Source organism: Centrocercus urophasianus, unplaced genomic scaffold (genome assembly GCF_019232065.1).
Source record: "Centrocercus urophasianus isolate 14NV4802_14NV808 unplaced genomic scaffold, USGS_Curo_1.0 seq_35, whole genome shotgun sequence".
Lineage (NCBI taxonomy): Eukaryota > Metazoa > Chordata > Aves > Galliformes > Phasianidae > Centrocercus > Centrocercus urophasianus.
In genome coordinates, this window is record NW_024884922.1 from 5816447 (window position 1) to 5840490 (window position 24044).

Genomic DNA, 24044 nt, shown 5'->3' on the forward strand with positions numbered 1-24044 from the left:
CCCCAAAGGTTCACAGTTTACTGTATTCAAAACATGTTTTCAAAGAAGTGCATGGATCTCAACAAGAAATAATAATGATAGGTGGAAATCTTGAAAGTATTGCCAGAAACAATTTAAGCTTCCAAACAGTTGTCTTGTTGAGAAATGTTTTGAGAAATTCTTTTGTCAAGGCATGGCTCAGCTCTGGTCTGGAGTGGTAGGAAAGTGGTAGTTAAAAGTGTATTATTGGACACCAATGTAATTGGGGCTATACTCATAATGCCTCCCTTCTGATAACTAATTCCAGAGCCTGAATTATTTGTTCAGATGCTTTATATAGTCAGTAGAATGATTTAGCTGCTCTGATTTCCTCTCTGGAGGTCTTACTGATAACATGAGAAACTTGGGCTCCTCAACCAGGTGCTAGTAAAGGTTGGGTGGCCAAAACTATGACCTTAGTTTCCTGCTCTGACTGACGTGATGCATCAAACTGGAGAGCCAATTCATGCAGTATATTCATGAGTGTTATTTCAAACCTGATCTTATATCAGACAAGGCTGGTCCAAGCTATAGCACTAGCAGAAAGCAGCTCAGTCCTGAGGAGTACTTGGGTTTGGATCCTGACCTGAATTTCTTATTTTATCTTCAACTCTATGATGTACATTTTTTTTTTTATTATTATTCCTAACTAGAAACCCAGTTTCTGGAGGACAAGAGCTGAAAGTGCAAAAGCTTTTCTTCAATCACAAACTTTTCCTATTTTTCTCTAAGAAAAACCCTAGCGAGCAGCAGCCAGCCCTGCTGAGATGTAGCCTCAAGTGTCCCCTCCTTCACAAACTGGAGGAGTACAACAAGTCTGCAAGGGAAGGAAACCTAATTACATTGCACATGTTCTAATTTAAGTTGCTGTGGGTTGCTGGGAGTTTGAGGAGCAGAAACATGAGGTCGCTTCTTGCCTGCGACCATGTCTTTTGCTGATGAAAAGTGTATAGACTTTATAGCTTTTCCTGGTGTAATTACATCAAAGATGGATGAGTGGGGATCTTCCCCACAGACTGGGCTTTCTTTCCTTGAGAAAAAAAAAAAAGTCCAACTTTAAAATTAAACATCTAGCAAAATGTACACACGTGCACAGATAAATGCACACAGTTGGGCAGGTAGAGCTTTACATATGCGTTGTGATCACAGATGCATGAATAGTCCATTTTAATAACACCACAAAGATAAGGAATTTAAAAAGTATCACTCGTGTAGTGTTTGCAATACAGAAATGCTAGCCTTCTACATCTGAGACATATCCAAATCGCCACTGGCATTCTGTGAAAGCCTTCTTGCTGCTCTAAAGCACAGTATCACATTTACTCTGCTTTTGCAAAACAGTTTTTGCAGTTGTGGCTTTGACACTGATGGTCACTTCTGATGGAAAGTCATCATTTCAGCCAGCTTGGAGCCCTTTTATTTTCCCTCCCACACTTACACACAGTCTCATACAGCAAAGCATCTGTATGTTCGCTCTTCAGCTTCTGCCAGAGGGGTATGATTTTGGTGATAACCTATAAAAAAGTATAAATACATGCAGACCGTATTTGCCATGCAAGGGCATTTTTAAATATAGTTTCAATATTTATTGTTTTTTCCCCATCCATTTACATATAAACCAGAGAAGACATGCACTTCATACAGGAAACATTGGTGGAATTCCTACTTGCCTTTTTTTCTTACTGTTTCAATTTACAGATCATTCTTTGTTTCGTGCTTGTAGTGGAAGGTGTGTCTTATTATCATTGTCTGAATGACAACTCATTTATTTATTTGAAGTCACGTTAATCTAGATTGCAAAGAGCCTTGGCAATCTGAACTTGGGACCTTGGTCTTGGGAACCTCCATGGGCACTTGAAAAAGTGAACGTCAGGAAGCCCAGTTTCTTCTGCTAGCACTGGCAGAAAAATATGGGAAGAAACTGGGTAAATTGCTGTACCTCAGTATTTCTGAATAATGACTCCTTCTTCCATTATTTTTTTGGGGATTCACTGTTGATAAAATTTAGATCGTTTAAAAGCTTTTTGCTCCATGTGAATGATGCGATGGATATCATTCTGAAGGCCATGATGAAAAATACGTGTAATGAACTTTTGTTAGGTCAATTTTTTTAATAATAATCATTTAACAAAGTGTACTCTTTGTGCACACCGCTGCTTCTCTTGAAACATTCACTTGATCAGTAGCAGTAAATCCAGCATATGTTATGTGTGGGAAAGGGAAGATCTGGAAAACTCAAAGAAGCTCTGTTTTTCTTCTTTTCTTCATTGTAGATGTTATATATGTAGGTATCTGGTACCCTCAGTAGTACCTAACCTACTCCAAGAGGAAAAAACGTAACTTAAAAATTACTGTTGTAAGTCTTACAACCGCCAGTCAGGGAAATCTGAAATTCTCAGATATCCATAACAAGCTGAACAGTCTGTAGCAGCAGTGTGCACTGAACTGAAGTCTCCAGCACTTTAAAGTACACATTTTCTAGCTCTGCCCTTTCCATAGTATTCCACAGGGGCCACCCATCACAATTGCTGATAAGGTCGTGTGCAGGGTGAGTGATGAATCTGTGCTGATTTCGGAATGTTTTTCTGTCTGCTTGCAGAAAATAAATATGCATGTATATTTGAGAGAAATCCTTGAAGAAAGAATGTGCAAGAGTAATTGCATTGCCTAGTCAAAAATAGAGAGAAAAAAATAAATAGTAACTTAAAATTCAGTGGTTTGAGATTTAGATTTTGTTGCTTATTGTCCCCCCACAATCCTCAAAAACATTACTGAACACTAAACATGACTTTGGATACAGACAGACACTTCCAACATTTCAGAGGTTTTGCATCTGGGCTCCTGTTCTTCAGAGAACACAGAAGCAGAGAAATGTAAACCAAATTAATATGTTCTTCTGTATTTAGAAAAGAAAAAACAGGTTTTTTTTAGGAAAAAAATGGCAGCCAGTGCCTAAAAATGACCCCAATGTTCCTCATGTGTTCAGATCCAGGATGTTTTTATTTTGTGCACTTCCACAGATGTATGTGGGATTTAGATCCAGATTGGATATCAGACTTTGTGCCTCATTTGGAAGGGCCAAATCTAAGTAAATCCTATTTTGTGTGGACAGGGTCAGTATGGAGGAATACTTTACATTTATTCACCTCTTGAAAGTCCATGTGTGTGCGCACTTAGCCAGCGCAGAGGAATTGTTACAGGAATCACAACAACTTCCTCTATACATTGGTTTCCTGAATGCACTGACATGAATGTTTTCTTTGCATGTGCTCGTCTTCACTCTGGGGAGAACTGCATCTCACTGGGCTTGTAAGGATCTAAAGGTCCTTCCTAGTAAATAAACTCAGCTGTACCACTGGGACAAGCTGCTTTACAACAGCAAGGAATATGGCAAGTGAAATGACTTGTTAAAAAATGTGAAATATTCTTTTTGGTGCCAAGGATGAGGAAGAATTGCTGGGATGAATCCAGAATTGAGGTGTGTCGAGGGATAGAAATGATTCCAGGGGAAGAAAGTAGAGGCTCTGAGCAGTGAGATTTATTACACTGGGATATAGCCTCCCAGAGGAAGGGCTTGAAGACACATTGCTGGAATTGCTTAACACTTGGTTGGACAAAACACTTGAGGATATAGAGAGGATATATGGCCACAGATTTTTAAGGCTAGAAAGAGCCATTGTGATCACTTAGTCAAACCTCCTGCATGACTCATACCAGGGGATTTGCCTAGATGTATTCCTGTCCAATATTTGTCATGCACTAATGCATATCTGTTTGAAAAAACACCCAGCCTAGATTTACAAGAATCTTCCAGTAATCGACAATCCATTGCCATGATAAGCTGTTCTCATGGTTATTTATATTTCCTATTAAATATGTGGGCCATGTTTCTGTCTTACTGCTGTTAGCTTCTACTTCAAACCCTGTATCTATCTGCTAAGCTGAAGGACCTGCTGTGACGCTGTTGTCCCCATTTGAAGTCGCTTTGTTGTACCTCAAATGCTTGCAACACCACCCTGACCAGTGCCTTAGCTCATTTCCCTCTCTCCTCCAGCACCTCTTTGAAAAACTTACCTTCTACCATCTCTACAGATGCTGATCCCTCAGATAAGCTGTACTGTGGGAGGAAAAAAAATAAGATGTATAATTAGATCTAACTTTGCTCCCTTAGAAATAGACAAGTACATGTTGATGTCTGAGTTGTGTCTTCCCCTGTATATATATCACTTCCACTGTACTGTCTTTCCCTGATATACCCTTTGAGTCAGGGTAGGGGATAGTGGACTGTAACTTTGTGTCAGCGTTTTTACGGAGTTACTCAACTCAAGCACACAGCTAGCACTTAAGAGGAAGTAATAACTGCACTGGGAATGGTTCTGCTTCATCAACATGTGTAGAGTGAAGAAATGTATTTAGGTGATTTAGTAGAACACGGGCAATCAAAAGAGCAATACTCTGATGTGCTGGCCATGCTGTACTATTTCTGTATGTAGTCCCAATGGTTCCGCTCATAAGAGAGGTCATACAGAGAGATCTCTGAATTTTTTTTGAAAGTCCAACAACTGAAGATTTTCTACAGACTAGATCATCTGCATCGATAAGCAAATCCTGAGCAGGAGAGCTACAAACTTTGCTGTTTTGGATACTAATCCCAGACCTGAATTCATACTAAGAGATTTTCTACCTGTTTAATTCAAATTGGTGAAAGAATGGGGATTCAATGAGATGAATTTTATCCCAAATTTCTTAGGTGAGATGCCAAAGAAACCTAGAAGGCCATTTAATTACAAAGTAATGCTTGATATGCCTTCCAAGCCTTCTTTTAAACCGCTGTACCTTGTTCTCTCTTTTATTCCAGCCCATGCTGCTGTTTTATTTCTGTGGAAAACAAACCTAAACTTGGTCATGGCCTTAAAGTATTTCTGCTGTACCTTAATAAAAGTGTGTTGTGAAAATGGCTAAGAAAGTCTTGAAAATATAAAATCAAGGGACAATTAAATCTTGGGCTGAGCTCTCTAATTGATTTCCATTGGAGATTCACACTTAATAAAATACAGAAAATTGCATTTTATTTTGGCACATAAATACTGGTAGTGGAGACTGTGGCATTTAGAAGAGAGTATCACTGCACCAGAAAACTCACTTCAGCAAAATGATGCAGTCCAGTTGAGCCCCTTTTATGATCTGACAAATGACTGTTTTTATAGCACACTAAATAAAACCTGCTATTCGAACTGGAGGTTTATTAGTAAAGGCGATTCTGTGATAGCTGGGGAGGGAGGAGGGGGAGGAGGCACAAGGAATGAACATCAAAAGAGAGACACGTGTCATTCAGAAAAAGCACAGAAATGGCCCCCAAATGTGATAGCACTCATCATCACCCTGACTATCTCTGCTGCTGAAATAACTGACGTCACCATTACTATTTCTTTGTTGCTCCAAAACTTTATTGCTAGTTTGGTCACATTTCCGCTGATGGAAAAGCCTTTGCTCTGGGTGCAGTGAGGGAATTAGCAAAAGCATCTAGGCAGAAGAGATGGCTGTGGGGAACAACATACGAATAATGATAAAATTAGTCCAGGAGGATTAGCCAGGGCAGTCTGTGACAATAATGTCACCAAAACTGCTGCTTTTATATTCTTGTAAGAGGACGTGCAGGTGGAAGTTGGCATCCTCATAGAATGCACTTATACCTTAGATGTGCCTGTGAATTGCTTGGTGTTTTTCTTCAAACACAACTGCTTAGGTGTGTAAGTGCACTCACGTGGTGGAATACTAAAAGTGATGATTATGGAGAGGGAGAGGGTGTCATCTTTAGACTAGAAACAATCTGCTGTCACACTTCTGATGTCTTCAGCCTCCACAGCAAAGTTCCCCAGAAACAGTGTCATGCACTTGCTGTTGGTATGAGCAATATGGAGAAAAGGATTACATTTCATCCAAAGCATCTTTGAAAAAATGGGCACAGAGTACATATAAAGTGAGAGGACGAAACTGAAATGATAGTTGTCCTGTGGTTTTTGCATATGGGGTAGGTTTCACTGCATGCTTACTTGAATTGTTAGGAATGACAGCATGAGAGTTTGAGGCTAGATGAGTGTGTTCCTAATCTCTTTCATCACAAGATAATTATTTTACTAATGAAAACCAAGGAAAATCCCACTCAGGAGATGGAGACCAGCTTTTTGAGAGAGTCAAGAACATGGTATACATCCCACATCATCTGCTGGTTCTACAGAGAATGTGGTTTTGAGTTCATAACAAGTGGAGCTAGAAATTTATCATGTATGACTTCTCCAGGCAGATTTTCCAACAGGAATGAACCACCCACATCTTGTTGCGGATCAGTTTCATGTTTTCAGGGTGAATTGGTAGGGCAGGACTCGCCCCTTGATGCAGAGAAGTGGAAAAACTTTCCTTTTCTTCAGTATATTTAAACCCCTTTGTGAATTTTCATGAAATTTAACCCAGATACACCAAATTGATGTTCTGGCAGATTTCTGGACTTTGTTTAATGCTGTAGCATATGCAATACTTCATGCTAGACCTTAGCTGCAATCAGGATGCTTTGAAAGAATTAATCTGGCGGTCAGTAACTGCTAAATGAAGTGCATGCTAAAAGAATGATGAGCTAACTGACTGGAGCTCACAGCTTTTATGAGCTTTTCTAAATGCCTGTTTTCAGGTGAATTCAGCATCTCCTTGACATTCAAGGACTCAATTTATACTCAAATTATTTAACTCTAGTGGAAACAAGCATTGGCCTCAATGGAAAAGCCATTTATAATTCCCCCACCCCTTGGAAAAAAATTAATGCATTCAGGATAAAGCTACAATTCCTATAATAAATGAAATCTTTCAATGCAAATTAAGCACTGCAGGCTTTTAAAAATTACGGCAGAAACTTAGAGTACACAGCTGATCACATCCTTATTTCCAATTTAGTAATCTGAGACATGCTGAAGCATTAATGTTTCGGACAACACCACAGACGTTTCAGAGATAAATACTTACTGCTAGCATTTCTATAAAGCCAATAGAACTCCATCCATCCTGGGACCCTTCTGCCATTTGATTTTGCCCTCAAATGCAAAAGTTACAGAGGAAGGAGGAAAAGCATAAAACATAAAGTTAGACATGCAATTTTTTTACTTGCACACCAGCTCCATAGGACTATAGCACTACTGAAGGGATGGAAATACATTTCATACATCAATATTAAAGTATTTGTGTCAGTGATGGTTCATTAACCCAGCTTTTGGACAAAAAAAAAAAAAAAAAAAAAAAAAACAAGAAGTTTAGCAAGACATTTTCCTCTGCAAACCCCTGCTTCTTGGGTGTAATGCCCAATTGAAACACTCACTTAGAACTCTATGCACTGGCTAAAGGTCAAGCAAGGATCGAACTAGGGCTGTCTCACCAAAACTGCGTTAGTTCTGTTATAGTCCACCTTAGGTGGTATTTGTTCTCTACTAGCTGCCTAAAGTTAGGCAGCAAAACATGTTATGCTTAAACATGATACTTCAACTGCATTGTTATGTCAGTGGTGATGGGCTTTGTTGGAAATGACAGAAAAATCCCATTGTTTAGGGTTTTCCCAGACTCGGTGTTTAATGTGTAGCCCTGAAAAGAATAGGGTTGATAAATGTTTGATAAAAAAAAAAGAGTATATGTAGAGATGACCTTATTCTGCAAGTAAGGAATGGATCAGATCCTAGTTCCAAATTTAACCTTTATAAACTCACAATCTGTTGCAGTTTACCCAAATAAAATCCTCAATTACTGTGTTTGGAAATTGAAAGTGTTTGGAATGCAGCTGAACACTGAAGTAGCATGCAAATCATCGTTTAAAGCAGTACCAAAATTAATTTGGAATAACTTAGAATCTGATAGTTATAAAGCAAATCAGGATGCCTTAGTTGGAAGGCACGAAAAACTATATTATTTGCAATCTTGTGAGCATCTTTAGACCATTCAGTAATCTCTGTGTATTGCTTTACCGTTTCTGTAAAATAAGGACTTTAGTTAATATTCTCAAAAGGTTTGCAATGCAAAAGCTTTTGTTTTATCAATATTTTTACTTAGTTATCTTGACCATGCCCATGGTAAGAACAACAAGCTGCTTATGCTGCAGCAGCAAATAACAACACCAACTTTCCCATGGAATTTCACCTTTTCTGTATTGATATGATTACACAAATATCTCAGGGAAAACAGAGGTGTATAACAACGGCAGTGCAAATCTGCAGGGACTCCCAGCACCTTCAGTGGAGCTCTTCTTGATGTGCACAGCACTGCACCACAGTCTGCTATGTTTATGTTCAGCGAATGGACACAAACAGTTGATGCTTTGCTTTTAATTAACCCACTCTTAGCCCATGCTGTGTCTTGCTCTCAAGTAGTCCCCCTGCAGTTTCGTGTTAACTCCTGCCTCTCTTTCGATATCTAATTAATGATCCTTAGTTGTGTGAGTGTGGTGGTGTTTGGGCTTTGTGCTATTGAAGATTGAGGATTTTAAGGAAGGAGTGAACTCTGGAATTGTTGAATTTCATACACTGCCCTGGAAAATTCTCCTTCTTTAGGACAATAATCGTGAATTTCATATTAATGCCTGATGACATGTTTTCTATCCATATTTTAATTGGAATTAAAGCCCTTGTATCAGTTTTGAACTAGCTTTAGTGGAGTTTCTCACAAGATGTTACTGCTGTTTTCCTTTCTATCAAGTGTCACATTCCAATTTGTGATCTCTCCTCCATGATTACAGTTACTAAGGATATACAAGACTTCCTGAGCCCTTTCAGACACTTGCTATTACAAACTGACCTTATTCAATCAAACAATCCTGATATAAATTGGCCACAATTACTGCTAAACCCGTAAGTCATCAGACCAGAACCAAGTTTCTCTAGACCTTGAATCTCCTCTACCTAGCATCTTTTATTTACAGAGTAAAGCTGGCTCTGGAAGGCTCGGAGCACTCACCAAAAGATGTGAACTGTCTCCAACCTTTAGTTCTGATTATAAGCTTCAAGTGAGCTGTTTTCAGTTGCCCCACTGGGAAATGAGAGGAAATGCTCAGTTTCAGTTTTGAGCAAAAGTATGATCTGAGCTAGGATTATTTATTCATGTGCTGGAGCAGGATATCTCAGACTTTTTCTTCCTCTCAAAGGGTTTTATTTTCCAGCAACTTATTTTCATGCATGTCTAGGATGCAGAAACTGAAGAGAAAGCTTTTCAAGAGGAACGAATTATCTGGAGTTTCTCCCATTTTTTGGAACTCCTTGTGAAGGACCAAAGCCACATCTGTTGTTTTTAGAAGGCAGGTGCACATTGCATTTCCATCTTATCATTACTGCAGCCAGATATTTTCATTCAGTCCTAAGAAATCTCAGGCTGACCTTTTGCCTCATCAAAGAGCTGTTTTCGGAATAGTTTAGAAACATTATCAACCTCGTCTTTAATTTTTTCAAAACGGAATTAGGAATGAATGCAGCCTTGCCTTTTCTCAAACCAGGCTAGGTGCAAGGAAGGTCCGGTCTACATGCAAAACAGCTTCCTTAGCAGAATGCTGTGCCTGAGCTAATATACTTCTCTGCGTGGCTTGGAAGCAATCTTATGACTCAGCATCAACCAGCCCAGGTGGCCAACAGACCAAACTCTTGCATAAATTAAAACAGTCACCCCATTGATTTCCAATGAGATGTCAGCTCCTCATTGCCAGAATTGCTACGAAAAATATCTTTCAGGTTCCTAGACCACACAGAGGAATTGAACAATGCTTTTCTGAGATTCTTGCTTGCTGGAGAGGCAGGAGTGGCCCTGAGAAAAGGCAAACACTTCCAAAGTCTCTAAGTGATATTATTTGTTTAGGAAAGCCTTTCCTCATTTTTATTTTATTTTATTTTATTTTCAGCCTGTGAAGAAGAAAACAAAGGACGGTATGCCCCCAGAGCATACTCTGATGTGTCACTGTGGATGCCAATCCCCACAGACACTCCCAATGTTATTAATTTTTAAAACAAACTTGCTGATTGAGGTTCTGACTGCCTTTAAATTGTCTCTACAAGGAGACTGTGTACTAATTAACCCACAGAAACAATCAATGATGTACCTTTTTCAAGTTTCAGGGTGATTAGAATATGAAAATGAAGAGCACAATAGTGCAGATGTTTTAAAATCACAGCAGACAGCAATTAGTGACATGGGAACCAGCTGCTTATCTCTCCATATAAAGCCTCTTAATAGGGAATTACACTTGAGGAGCCATTACACAGATGGATCTGCAAATGATTTAAAGAGGGGGCGTAGTAGTATTAACTTTGATTTGCAAGCCAGATTCCTGACAAGCTGTATGTCAGGAATATATACCTCTAGAATTTTTTTCCTTTTTCCTTTTGGAGCAAAAAGTTACCACACCCTGTAAGCTACTAGATTTGTTTCAAGTTATATCTAAGTGTTTATTATTTTTTTTATTATTATTATTATTATTTTTTTTCCCCTATAGATTAGTTTGGATTTTTTTTTTTCTCATGTTCACATTAATTTATTGATTTGGTTACTGGAATCTTTTCCTGCTTTCTGCTTTGGGACTGGAAGTAGTATGTAAATTTCGAGAGAAGCTCAGAGGGGATGTGGAGGTAGAGTGATACATCTAGTAGTTAAAGTAAGAGTCCAAGAGGGACGGATTCAGCCACTGGGTACTCTTTGTAGAGTAAGGCACTATTCATTAGGAAGGTGGCTATAACATGTCTTTCCTTTTTAATGGTTGAGGCCTGCATGCCTGAATAAAATTATCAAGATAAGTACATCAGTAGGTGCAGGGATACACAGGTCTGGCAAGGCATGTGAAAGCACACACTGCCATCTCTGCTCTCTGTGCAATTCTCTTCAGTTGCAAACAAGATGTATCCTGCTTGTAAGTCTACATAAAGCTACCTGATGTGAGGACTGAAAGTCATGAGCTTGACGCTAAAACCATTTCACTAATGGTAAGAGGATTCATAAGTCACTTTTTTTAGTGTAAGTTTTAGTGCATAGTGGATTGTGTTGCTCAAACTTCCTTGCAATTAAAAAGCAGAAAATATTATTTTTACTTTTTAAAGGAAAGGTGGGGTTATAACCCACTAAGGCTTTCTTGTAAACTGACTCAAGAGAAATATTGACCAAGGTTAGTGATAAAATTACATGGGTTAAAATATGTTTCTACTTTTCTATCAGATGAAAGAGTAGGGTCCTGGTCCAGAATAATTAGTTGCTAAAGAAAATCTCTTTAAATGGAAGAGAGAACTACAAATAGAGGGGCTGAAGTTTGAAGTATTTTTAGGAAAAATTTTACCAAAAAGTAAACAAAAGTTAATCATTTCACTCTTCAGGAAAAAGCCCACTGTTCTTGGTACTGGTCTCAAGCTGTGTTGCCATAGGAACACTTTTTGAGTCAAATGACCCCTGCTATAGATCTCCAGTATATTACATGCTCACTGACAAATAAAATAATGAATTTCTGTGTAAGGTAGCAAGATATAGGCTTGTGAAGAGCCTCGTTTACTCTTACCAAGCCCCCCTTTGCTCCGCTCCCCCCCAACAGACCCAATATCCTCCAGTAGTTTATCCCAGATGTTAGATATATTATGATATCTCTTGTTTGTTTCTTAGGATTGTGCTCACCCAGAAAGGCAAGGTGAAGCCTAACAGTTAGGACCAATGGGATCAGAAAGCAGTACAGAAAAATACACCATAAAAAGAAATAGATTTTGCTGCATTACTTTTAACCAGTTTACTGTTGCTTTTAAGAAGACAGTCCCCATGTATTTGATATAGCCTATGAAATCCAACCTACTGCAGCTGCATGCTCTCTCGTTACTTTGGTCTTTCCTCCACGAGAATTATTTTGGGATGACATGGACATGTCTGGCAGGAGAGAGCAAACTGTAAACGTTATGCTGGAAGGATACCATGAAGAGACCCTGTGGACTGCTATTTGCTACAGCAGATATATAGTTTGACATCCCATTTCAGAAATGAAGTTCTCCAATCCTGTCGACGGGTTTTTGAGGCCCTGTTAAAACTGGAATATTTATCTATGTGGTAAAATGCCTCAAGCGTTGGCACCTTTGATGACAGAGGGATATCTTTCTCATGAACTGTAAGATTAATGTTGTGGTGGCCTGTGGTACTGCAGTAATGACAAGGCTATCATTAGGGATATGTTGGTAGTTGCATCACCATTTTATAGTGTGTGGAACAAGGAAATGAGACTGGAGGATTCAACTGATAAGTCAGCATTCATCTCTGATATACAGCTGGCCTCTCAATGCTGAGCCCTTATTAATGGCTTTAAATATAGAGATTATTGCTTCTTTTAAACCAGAGATTCCTGTGTGTGTGCAGTGTGCTTAGAGACACCAGGGTGTTGCTAGCTTGTGATGTTTTCTTCTTGCTATAGTCACCTTCTCTTTTTCCGAATGAAATTGTTCCTGTTGCTTAGTTTTGCAGTTCAGCATTTTGGAAATAATGTGAGGGGCAGGAGTTGCTTTGACAGCAGCCATAGAGCTGAGATCTCTACCTTGGCACAGCACCAGGGGCCGGGAGAGACCTCAACCTACTATTTCCAGGCTTTTTTTCTGAATAAAAAATTGTACGCTGGAAGAGTATGTTCTATGTGAGGCATGAAAACATACTCAACTTCATTCTGGGGACATGGAAACAGGTGGGCTGTGTTTTCCCTTGTATTTTACCCAAGGAGGACATTGGTGTTGTGCTGTGGGAGCTGCGTGCCCCTAGGCTGCAGTGCGGCTGGAGCGTGGGAGGCTGCTGAGAGGAGGAGCCGATTTCTTCCCCGAGGCCTATTTATGCTTTCGGCTCTTTTCTCAGGCTGAAAAAAAAGAAAGAAAAGTGTGTCACTCGCCCGTGACATCTGCAGCACCACCGCAGCTGCATACTTTCATTTTCTCACTCCACAATTCCTGGAAATCTCTGCTTTCCCTGAGCGTAGCTGGTCCATATGTACAACAGCTGAACTATCCACAGGATTTAAGAGTCCCCTATTACTCTGCAAACAATGGACCAGAACAACTTCGTCGTTACTGCCTATTCCAGAAAGGCCACATGTCCTTTTTCATGTGAATACTAAGGATACCTCAACATTACTTTGCCTATAAGTTGCATGTTTGCTGGTCACTAAATAACATATTGTGGACTTGGGGTGTTTAGCACCTTACAAATCCCCTCTGAAATTTATCAAAATTTGAGGACACCTAATTTCCCGGAAGACTAGGCCTCAAGGAGCTCAGAAACATTTTGTGCTGACCCCAAAATCTCTGTGGCAAACAACCCAAGCAGGGATCTAATGTAATGCTGCTGATAGAAACTTAATTGTAACAGCATGTTTGCAGAAACATGAGACACTTAGCAGTTGTTTTCTATTGTTCTTTCCTTAGTTACGCATTTATTTTAAGTCTCTCATCATTTATTTGGTATTCAGAACGGTGTTGTTACAGTTTGTTGGGAACAGTTGTTTGCTTGTTTACTAGATGCTCAAAATCAGTTGCACGGTTTGGTCCAGAGCTTTACAAAACATAACATCTGAATGTGACCAGAGAAAACAAATGGCTAGAGGAGGTCAGTGAGAGAAAATAAAATGTATGTTTCATTGTTTTTTACACTTAAAAGAGTTTTGAAAAAGTTATAGCTGTAAAGAAATATAATTTTCTCTAAATGAAGAAGGCCTGCCAAGAATAAAGTAGCCTTTATTTTGCTCTGAAGAAGACTTTGGTATAATTCTGTTCTTTCTGTTACCCCTGCAGTTTGAAGGCTTGCTGTCAGATTAAAAAGTGTATTGAAGATGTCACTTCCCAACAATGCAAATATCAGATTATTAAAATATAAAGAGAATAATGCAAATCTTGAACTTGGCAAGTGTACCTCACACACTGGATACTATGCTTATCATTTTTAACCATTGATTTTGTGGTGATGACTTCTACATGGCAATTTAGACAAGTAGATCTTTGAGGATTTTGGCTTTGTGGGGAGATGAACTCATGAGTTTTCCTCTTGTTTGTTGTAGCTTCCTAGATAATTCTATATTCATGTTGTTTACATTAGTGGATTTAATTTTGAGCATTGAGTTTGCTAGGGATTATTTTTAAGGAAAAGCATTCTCACCGAGAGGCTAAGTTTCACCATTCATTCATTGGAAGGGAATATTTTACTCATGTTTTAAATTAAAAATCAATAAAAGATGTTTCCTCTGCAATTTAGCATTTATAGAAAATATTTCCATTGTTTTTAGAGTGGGAAAACACACAAAACTTGTTTACAATGCATGAATCTGAATGCAAACTTGACTGAAATATAAGGACACTTTATAAAGGCTCCTAACTGTTATGAGGACTTTGGCTTAGAGCAGTCGTCATTCACTATGCAACTAAAGAGCTGCAGCCAGTGGTTGTGACTGGACTGATAAACTGACTTTTTCCCTGATTTTTTTTTTTTCTTTTCTTACCTTCCAGGTTTATGACAGGCCACAGAAACATTCTACCCTGCACTATGATCCAGGCCTCCAACAAGACTTCACCAGTGATACCTTAAAATCAAAGCACCAGCAGAAAAGTAGCAACCAGCACCATCTTGACTGGTCAGCAAGCTCCAATACTGGATCCACTTCTCAAAGTTGCTTCATCAATGCAGAACCCAGTCGAGAAGCTGTTAGTGCCACCAAGGTCACTCCTCCAGAGCCAGGAGTTTCCTTCAGTAAATCCCAAGCAAAGAAGTCATGTGCCAGCAGCACGTGGGGGCAGCTGTCTGTCAGCAGCAAAGAGCTTGCCGTTTGCAGTGCAGTCTCATCACCCAACACTGGTGTGACTGCTCAGCCAAGCGGTGCCTCCGAGAGCAACGGGCTGTTGCCTATTGGTGATCAAGACGGAGGCGTGCAGCTGGAAGCTCCTGATCAGTCTGCTGGGAGTACAAAGAAGAAGTCCAGCAAAAAGGACTTGATATGTCAAACCATCCAAACTGCTGACATTGAGTGGATGAAGAGCGCTCAGAAAGCATTTGACAGCAAATGCCATGACAGCATGGAAGGAAAAAAAGAATCTTATTCGATGGACAGTGTGTTAGATGCGTCACCATCAAAACAGAATCCCACTTCTGCTAGCAGCTGTGAAAATGACACTAGCCATGTACGAATTACTATCCCAATAAAGTCTCCAACAACAGATACATCCAGCCACAAAAGGAAAAAAAGGCAGTCTACGAAATCTTCAATGGAGAAAGCTATCCAAGAGAAAAGTCTGCCTTCTGGGCTTGCTATGAGCAGTGAAGTAGCAAACAGGACTATTTCTCAGTCAGAAGGGAGTAAAAAAGATATTCGAGTCACAAAGCCAGGGAAAGTGATTGAAAATGAGTCTCCCTTAGCAGCTATTGACAGCAGTGTGCTTATTGACAGAGCTTCCCCCAACAGTGCCACCAGACTCAGAAAATCTGTAGCTGTGACATCTACTCTCCTATCCACTGATCTCCCCACAGCTAACAAACTGTGTGAGGTCCAGCACCCCAAACTCACAGCTAAACGGCGATGGACCTGCAGCAAACCTAAATCTATCCTTCGGGAGACCTCCATGACCGCATCTGAGAAGATGATGGTGGAACCTCCTTCAGCCTATCCCATCACGCCATCCAGCCCTCTGTATACCAATACAGACAGTCTTACTGTGATCACACCTGTCAAGAAAAAAAGAGGACGACCAAAGAAACAGCCTTTGCTTACTGTTGAAACCATTCATGAGGGAACATCCACTAGCCCAGTTAGTCCAATCAATCGTGAATTTCCAGGAACAAAGAAAAGAAAGAGGAGACGGAATCTGGCCAAGTTGGCTCAGATGGTCCCAGGAGAGGACAAGTCCATCGGTGATCTTAAGTTTCACAAAAAGGTTGGAAAGCTTGGGGTCTTGGATAAGAAGACTATCAAGACCATTAATAAGATGAAGACCCTTAAGAGAAAGAATATTCTCAATCAGATTTTGTCCTCCTGCTCCAGCAGCATAGCTCTGAAAGCAAAAATCCAGCCACCATCTAGTGCTGGGCCAACAACCATTGATGCCAGACTAGGGAAGCAGATCAATGTCAGCAAGAGAGGGACTATCTACATTGGTAAAAAACGGGGGAGGAAGCCAAGAGCAGAACTGCAGCCTCAACCAGAAGAACCTAAGACAGCCATGAAGCACTCAAGGCCTGTTTCCAGCCAGCCAGAAAACCCAGCAGTGCCTTCCAACCTGCAGTCACTTGTGGCATCGTCACCAGCAGCTATTCATCCGCTTTCAACACAGTTAGCAGGGACTAATGGCAACCTTAGCCCTGCAAGCACTGAAACAAATTTTTCAGAGTTAAAAACTATGCCAAATCTTCAACCTATCAGTGCTCTTCCTACAAAAACCCAGAAAGGAATGCACAGTGGAACTTGGAAGCTGTCTCCACCCAGGTTAATGGCTAATTCACCTTCCCACCTCTGTGAAATAGGTTCTCTAAAAGAAGTTACGCTGTCACCAGTGAGTGAGTCTCACAGTGAGGAAACCATTCCGAGCGACAGTGGGATAGGTACAGACAACAACAGTACTTCTGACCAGGCTGAGAAAAGCTCAGAATCCCGCCGGAGATACTCCTTTGATTTCTGCACCCTGGACAATCCAGAGGCTATCCCATCTGACACCAGCACAAAAAACAGGCATGGTCACCGGCAGAAACATCTCATTGTGGATAACTTTCTCTCTCACGAGAGCATGAAAAAGCCAAAGCACAAGAGGAAAAGGAAAAGCTTGCAAAACAGAGATGATCTCCAGTTTCTGGCAGACCTTGAGGAACTCATCAATAAATTTCAAGTGTTCAGGATTTCACATCGTAGTTACACATTTTATCATGAAAATCCATATCCCAGCATCTTCAGGATTAATTTTGATCATTATTACCCTGTGCCATATATCCAGTATGACCCATTGCTCTATCTTCGCAGGACCTCTGACATGAAGTCTAAGAAGAAGCGTGGTAGACCTGCCAAAACCAATGACACCATGACAAAGGTGCCTTTTTTACAAGGGTTCGGTTACCCTATTCCCAGTGGGAGTTACTATGCACCCTATGGAATGCCTTACACATCAATGCCTATGATGAATCTTGGTTACTATGGTCAGTATCCAGCTCCTTTGTACCTGTCTCACACGCTCGGAGCGGCTTCCCCATTTATGAGACCTACCGTGCCCCCACCCCAATTCCATGCAAGCTCTCATATGAAGATGTCCACCACTGCCAAGCATAAAGCAAAACATGGAGTGCACCTACAAACACCTGTGGGAATGGGCCTTGGAGACATGCAGTCCTCTTTGGCTCCTCCAAAGGTTGGAGGAACAAGCCTTTCAAGTAGCCGACTTCACAAAAGGAAACACAAACATAAGCACAAGCATAAGGACGAGAGGATAGTGGGGACACATGAAGATCTGAGTGGTCTCTTTGCTAGCAAGTCCACTGGCTTCTCCAGTCACTCTATCAATGAAAGGCTAAGTGGCTCAGATAAAGATCTATCCTTGCTCAGTGAGAAAAGCAAGCATAAGGAGAAGCAAAAGCACCAGCATTGTGAAACTGGACACAAAGGCTCAAAGAGCAACTTTGAAGTGGATACGCTGTCTACCTTATCACTTTCTGATGCCCAGCAGTGGACACAGAGTAAAGATAAAAGTGATTCAAGCAATGATCCCATTGACTCTTGCACAAAGAGATACTCTGGTAATACTGAGAGTAATGCAAGGTCAGAGTCCCTGGACATGTTTGGTGAAATGAATTCCTCGAGTGAGAAACGGGATAATGATGGAAGTGGGAATAAAAGAAGAAGTTTCGAAGGGTTTGGAACTTACAGAGAAAAGGACATTCAGCCCTTCAGGATAAATAGGAAGGATAGAAGTACTTATGATTCTTCTGCTTCTTCTGGTAAGTTCTGCTTTATTTTATTTTATCTTACTGCACTTTAATTTTAATGCTGAACAGAGGGACTTGCAATTTTTCAATAATTTTATTCAAGTCATTCACTTCTCTGACTGTTTGTAATTGATTCTCATTTTCCATCTAGACTTTAGGGATACTGACAAGAAAGCTGGCCACATGTTAATTTGAGACCTACACAAGTATTTAGGTTGTTAGACAGCATTTATGAATATTTCTTTTCACCTTGCATATTTATTCTTGCTTGTTGCACTTCTGCCAAAAGTCCCCCCATCATGTTCTACAGCAGCAGCAATTACAAAACCTGCTGGCAAAGCAGGCAACTCTCTTACTCGGATCTAATATCTTAAGGTGATAGTTGTTGCCCAGCCTTTGGAAGTACAGCCACAGCACTGAATAGAGTTACTTTGCTCTCACCTATAAAGCGTACAAAGTTCATTTGTTGAAGGGCTGAGAAAGATGTATGGGAATTTGTGGATCAGTATTCTGTTACTGGTATGGTGTCTGATCCAGAGGAACCTAGGATGGTGAAGGCTACAGTGAATATGTAGAGACCCTTGCTACAATCATTGTGTGAATCTGTCACTTCTAGTTGGTAGGTGTGATGTAAAGTCTTGCCTGAAAGACTGAACTGTACTTTACAATAGGGAGCAGACTTCATGATGACGGAAGCAGGTGTTTTGCTGAATTTAGCTTGAAAGCAAATTCAGTGCTCCTGCACCACCATATATTTATCACAAAGTAGGTTTCATACTTGTTGGAGAAAGGGTGAACTTTAGTGAAACCAGCAGTAGAGATTCCGATGTGCTAGAGAAGAGCTTCAAAGAAACATAATTTAGCCTCAAAAACAAAACAAACAAACAACAACAAAAAAAGAGAATCAACAGAGAGCAGAGAAGAGAATGTGTATAACTTGCCAATGTGAGCCTTTCCAGATTTTTATTGACTTGTATCTGATTGAGATCCAAAGACTGCTCATATTTAAGGACATTTCCTTTACTGAGTCAAAGATCTGGGCTGTTATGATGAAAATCAGTCTGAAATGGGAGCTTATCTCATGAAAACTCCCCCACTTGCTGTACCATACAATATCAGACCAGTTGTGACACCCAGAAATGAGAAACATGAAAATGTTGAAGAGTCTGAATTCAAACCCACGTTATATGAGAATTGTTATATGCCTGTCAAAGAACAAAATCATTCTCCAGCAAGCATTTTGTAAGCTATTGCAGAAAGGAAGTTGTGTTTCAGCAAACAAAAGTCTTTGGAATTTTTTATGAAGTTATTTCTATTGTCTATTGGAAGCTATTAATTTCACAGTTTGATAATAGTTGGATTTTTAGCCTCTGCCTTCTGAACAGAAGATGTCTGCTAAGTCTGTTTTTCCAGTTTAATATATTTCACTCAGGCACAGAAAAATGACAAGAAACAATTAGCATTGGTGAGCCCAAATGAGTTTTCAAAGTAGGGATGTGATCCCTACCAGGCTGATTTGGAAGTCGGATTTGCTAAGAAAAAAATGCATTTCCTGACATTTTCCTTCTGTTTATTTGACCATGAAAATGAATAAGATGGAGGTCTTGCAATAGGATCTTCATAAAATTTGCTGCTTAAACTTTTTAAACTGTTTCTCATTTACACAAAAAAATATTTTTATTTATTTTTAATTTTCATGATTACAACTGCGCATCATTCTCCATGACCTAATCCATCAAGTCACAGATTATAACCTGGTTTCTTCATTGTTAGGCTATTATTTAGATGGAAAAATCATCAGCAGTTAGCTAAGCAAGGCCAGCTAACTAGAGCCATACCTTGCTTTGCAAGGAAAAATGCTAAAACTAAGTATCTCTTCCAAGAAAGACCTGGAGCCAAGACTGCTCATTAAAACCTAGGAACATCTGTCAGCTTGTGACTGTCTAAGATCTCAATGCAGCTTTATTTTCCTCTGTGCCTTTGACCTTCGTTGGGATTCCCAACAGAGGTCCATATTTGAGTCTAGCCGTAGCTATTAACTGGTTCCCACTGAGGAGGGATTAAACTTTTCCATGATAACCTTGGCATTCTTTCTCCTAATTCACCTTGCTTTTCCCTGAGGTGACTAAGCACTGATTGACTAATCATTTAAAAAAAAAAAAAAAAAGAAAAAGAAAAAGAAAAAAAAAGGTGAAACAAGAGAGGGTAGGGGGGAAATCCTATGAGTGCATACAGCTCTGTCCCAGGAGGCAGCTCCTCTGCCTGATAGTTCTTGCCATTCAGGATTTGTCATCTTTTGCTATATAAAAATAATATATAACAGAGATAAGAAGAGACATCCTGAATATTCAGATGAAAGCTGAAAATAGACTTGCATCATGATTTCAGTGTTATATTCACTACATGGGCATTTTGGCATGCTCAGTAATGACATTTGCAACTTCATAGTATGTTGCTGGAGATGAAATATGGAGCAAAATCTACCCACACTTTGTTGAGATATCTGTGATAAGAATGATGATAGAACTAGTTAGTACTCCTCAGCATTCAAGCACTGTAATTATCTTCAGCCCAGTGTCCTGGTTGCAGGTACCACTGTAGTGTAGTTTTTCTTATTGTTATTTTGTTTAGAACAGCACCTAGCTACTCATAGGTCATATAGCAGAAAACAATCCTGCCAGATAACCTTAAAGCTTACATATAACTTTACAATTTAGAAAGATCAGAAAAGTTGTTAGACTTTCTTTCTGGAGAAACAGGAAATCTCTACCAGGGTGAAGGATCACACAGGAGGAGTGTTGACTCCCTTGGCTGCCGCAAACATCCGTGATCTGCACTGGGCTGCTACTGGGTATTCAGTAAAGGGGAAATTCTAGCTTATTTTACTCATCCTGATATCTCTTGTGTTCAAAAGTGCTCTGCAAATGCATATGACAGTTTCATATATGCTCTGCCTGTTTATCCATCACTATTCCGGATATTCTCTTCGTAAAAACAAGATAACTACTCCATCTTTCTTCTCATCCTCTGCCTGCAAACAGTTTCTTCTGCTGCATTTTTCAGAAATTAAAATTACATGTAATATTCCTTGTGCTAACCCAAACTTGCTGCATTATTTAAAAAGACTAATTGATAATACCTTAATGAACCCTACTTGCTTACTTAGCTGATATAGAAGATGAGACGCGTGGCACTGGTCAGCTCAGTAGGAAAGGATCTAGCAGAAGGTGATTCAGATTCTGCATTGCCTCCACTGTCACTAAGGCACATCCTAACTATTTAGGAGTGTGCACTAAGCGCTGACTCAGTTTTCTCTCTCCTCCTACACTCCACAGACAGAGGTGCACCTCGTGCATTTGCGAAATATTGGAGTCCCTCCAGCACTCCATGACCTGAGGCACTGTGCACAGCTGGATGGCTGATCTTTTCATCTATTCTGCATTTGCTGCTAAAGCTCCTGGTGAGGGTCCCAGGGAGAGGCCGCAGATTGATGACACAGATGGGCTGGGGAGACAGAACTGAGCTGTTTAAAAGAGGTCCTCATAGCAAACTTCTCATTGCCTAGTTACATTAGCCTGCTTCATTTTCGTACATAGTGCTGAGGAGGAGACCTGTGTTCCTGCTGCCATAAACTGAACCTTGAAAAGAGTAGAGAGTTACTTCTATTTGATTTCCATAAGTTGGAAAAAAGAGGAAAGGCGTGTTTAACTTTCAAGATTGAATAGACAGATATGCCATTTTATCTATGCAAACTGTCTGATTATTTCCTAGTTACAATCATGACAGGTCGGGATGTAGCTGATGGTGAAGCACAGGACAAAAGCCCCTATGCATAGGAATATATTTCTTCATTTCTTTGTAGTGAGTCTAATTGATGTCTTTGCTACTTTAAGCTCGGACTTTTTCTGCCTTTTTTTTTTTTTTTTTAAGCTGATGATTATACAAGGAAAGATTGTCTTGCATAGTAGACATAATGACTAAAAGATCAGCAAATAAGTACATGAATTTCATCAGATATAGCACAGACACAACGCACAGCAAATTTACAGGAATGTGAAGTTAATTATATGTAGCTATTAGCAAGGTAGCAATCCTAAGTCTCTGAATGCTGGATAGTTAGCATGGCAAACATGTTTTACAAACTGATGCTTAACTTGCCTAGTCACCTCCACCCATTCCATCCCCAAGGTCCAACAGTGCTATGAGCTCAATTTACTCAAATTTGACATTTCTTTAGCAATTATTATGTATGGTGCTGATTAACTCTGAAGAAGTTTCACCTCCTTCACCAGTTATAGTTGGTGTGGGCATTGCACAGCAAGTACACTTTGATGAGAAGAGCAATGGTGCACACATACATGTATGTTAAATGCATTTAGTAAATCCATGATTGTATGCTGTGTTTGCTTAAACATGTTTTTACTATCTTAAAATTGCCCTTGCTCCTGTTAAAAAGCCTTACTTTGGATGATTAGTTCTTCCAAAGGGGAGAGCAGGAGGTTAACTGGGACAAGGGAGAAGTCATGATCAAGAAAACGAACAGGATTTGTGTAATGTTATTACAAATATAAGTAACCATGCTCTTCTGATGAGTGGCGTTTATCCAGATGAGATTTTTTTCTCTGACAAAACTCCCTTTTATGGCTCAGTTTTCTGCTAGAAAGGGCCATTTCTACACAGCATGGTATAAAGCTCTGGCCATTTTCTCCCAGAATTCAAATGTGTTATTGTGAATTAGAACAGGACTTCCTATGAACAAAAACAAACATGGTGAAATATTGGCAAAGCCACCGTGACGAGCTGTTTGTTGTTTTCGAAGAACCGGTATCTGTTCTTCTAGATCATTATCATGAAGACTTAATCAAAGTTTTACTACTCTGCATTAGTGAGTAAACTTACTTCTCCATCTGAATGTATTTGGAAGACCCAGTGAAATAATATTAGTCAACAGCCTTATTAATCAAACTTTGTTGAAATATTATTTCAACAAATGAAATAATGCATTTCATTATGCATTGAAATATTATTTGCATGAATAATATTTTTATGGCACTAGATTTACAGGACTGATTCATTATTCTCTAGTGAATATATCAACTTAGGAATAGTGGAAACACTGGCTCAATATCATATTTGGTAAAAGTTTTCTTATTTGATTATCTTACAGACGTGATATGAATGCCTATAATATAGACTGTATACTGACTAGGTCTTCTGTACACACTCATGGATTTGCATTTAGGTCTTGGAACAAGGGAGGAGAAGAGACAAATAAGTGAATGAAAAAAAAATTGTCTTCTATCAATTTGAAGTCACCTTGCTTTCTTTAGTAACATTTGTCTCAATGGGATCTGAGTGTCACATAGCAATGTGTGTACAGATGCACATGTAGGCTGATGTGTGAACTGGATTTTGGAGACCCACCTCAGGTAGTATAATCTTCTCATGTGATTCCAGAAAATGTCTAAACAAAGTAAACAACATAGTCTGTTTGGGAAAGGGGAGTAAAAGCTGTTTCCAGTTGTGGAGAGCTGTGCTGAGGTCAGGTACAAACTGGTGCCCAGCAAATGTGATGCAGGAGAAGTAGCAGTACTTGAAGTGGATGGGAGAAGGTCCGGACATAAGCTTCACTTGCCAGGATGTATAGAGCATTAGTCATGCTCTCTTTTCCCAGCTCTGGCTCTGGCATGGTATCCTCTGATACCTTATGCTCCTACATAGCTTTAAGCAGCCACAACTGCCTGTCCCTCACCACAGAACACAGCAGGGAAGACAATCCCTCCATGTGGTGAGGGACAGGCACTGTACAGTTGCAGGGTATTTATGCCATCTGGCTGGTAAAACTCAGCATCAGATCTTTGCAAAATTCCATTATTTGTAAATACAATTGCGTTCGTAAAAGCATCATTTTGGGCCCCTGCATGTTTATATGTACAACTGTACATATATGTACAGCTTATATGTACAACTGAGACTACTGAAGTGGCCTCCAAAAGTGCCTTAGGATAAATGTCCTTCTTACTGTTTTCAACTAAGTCTTCTGCCAGTCTTGGAAAAGCCAA

The 24044-nt window shown here is 39.8% G+C and overlaps 1 protein-coding gene across 1 annotated transcript in view; it reads left to right on the plus strand.

Moving 5' to 3' along the window:
* Positions 1–8114: 8114 nt before the first annotated feature.
* SETBP1 (SET binding protein 1) overlaps positions 8115–24044 on the plus strand; it is an 84539-nt gene continuing 68609 nt past the window's right edge. The window contains exons 1-2 of the mRNA XM_042831134.1: positions 8115–8123; positions 14532–17994. Coding sequence (XP_042687068.1) covers positions 8115–8123; positions 14532–17994 — 3472 coding nt within the window. The remainder of the gene's footprint in view (positions 8124–14531; positions 17995–24044) is intronic.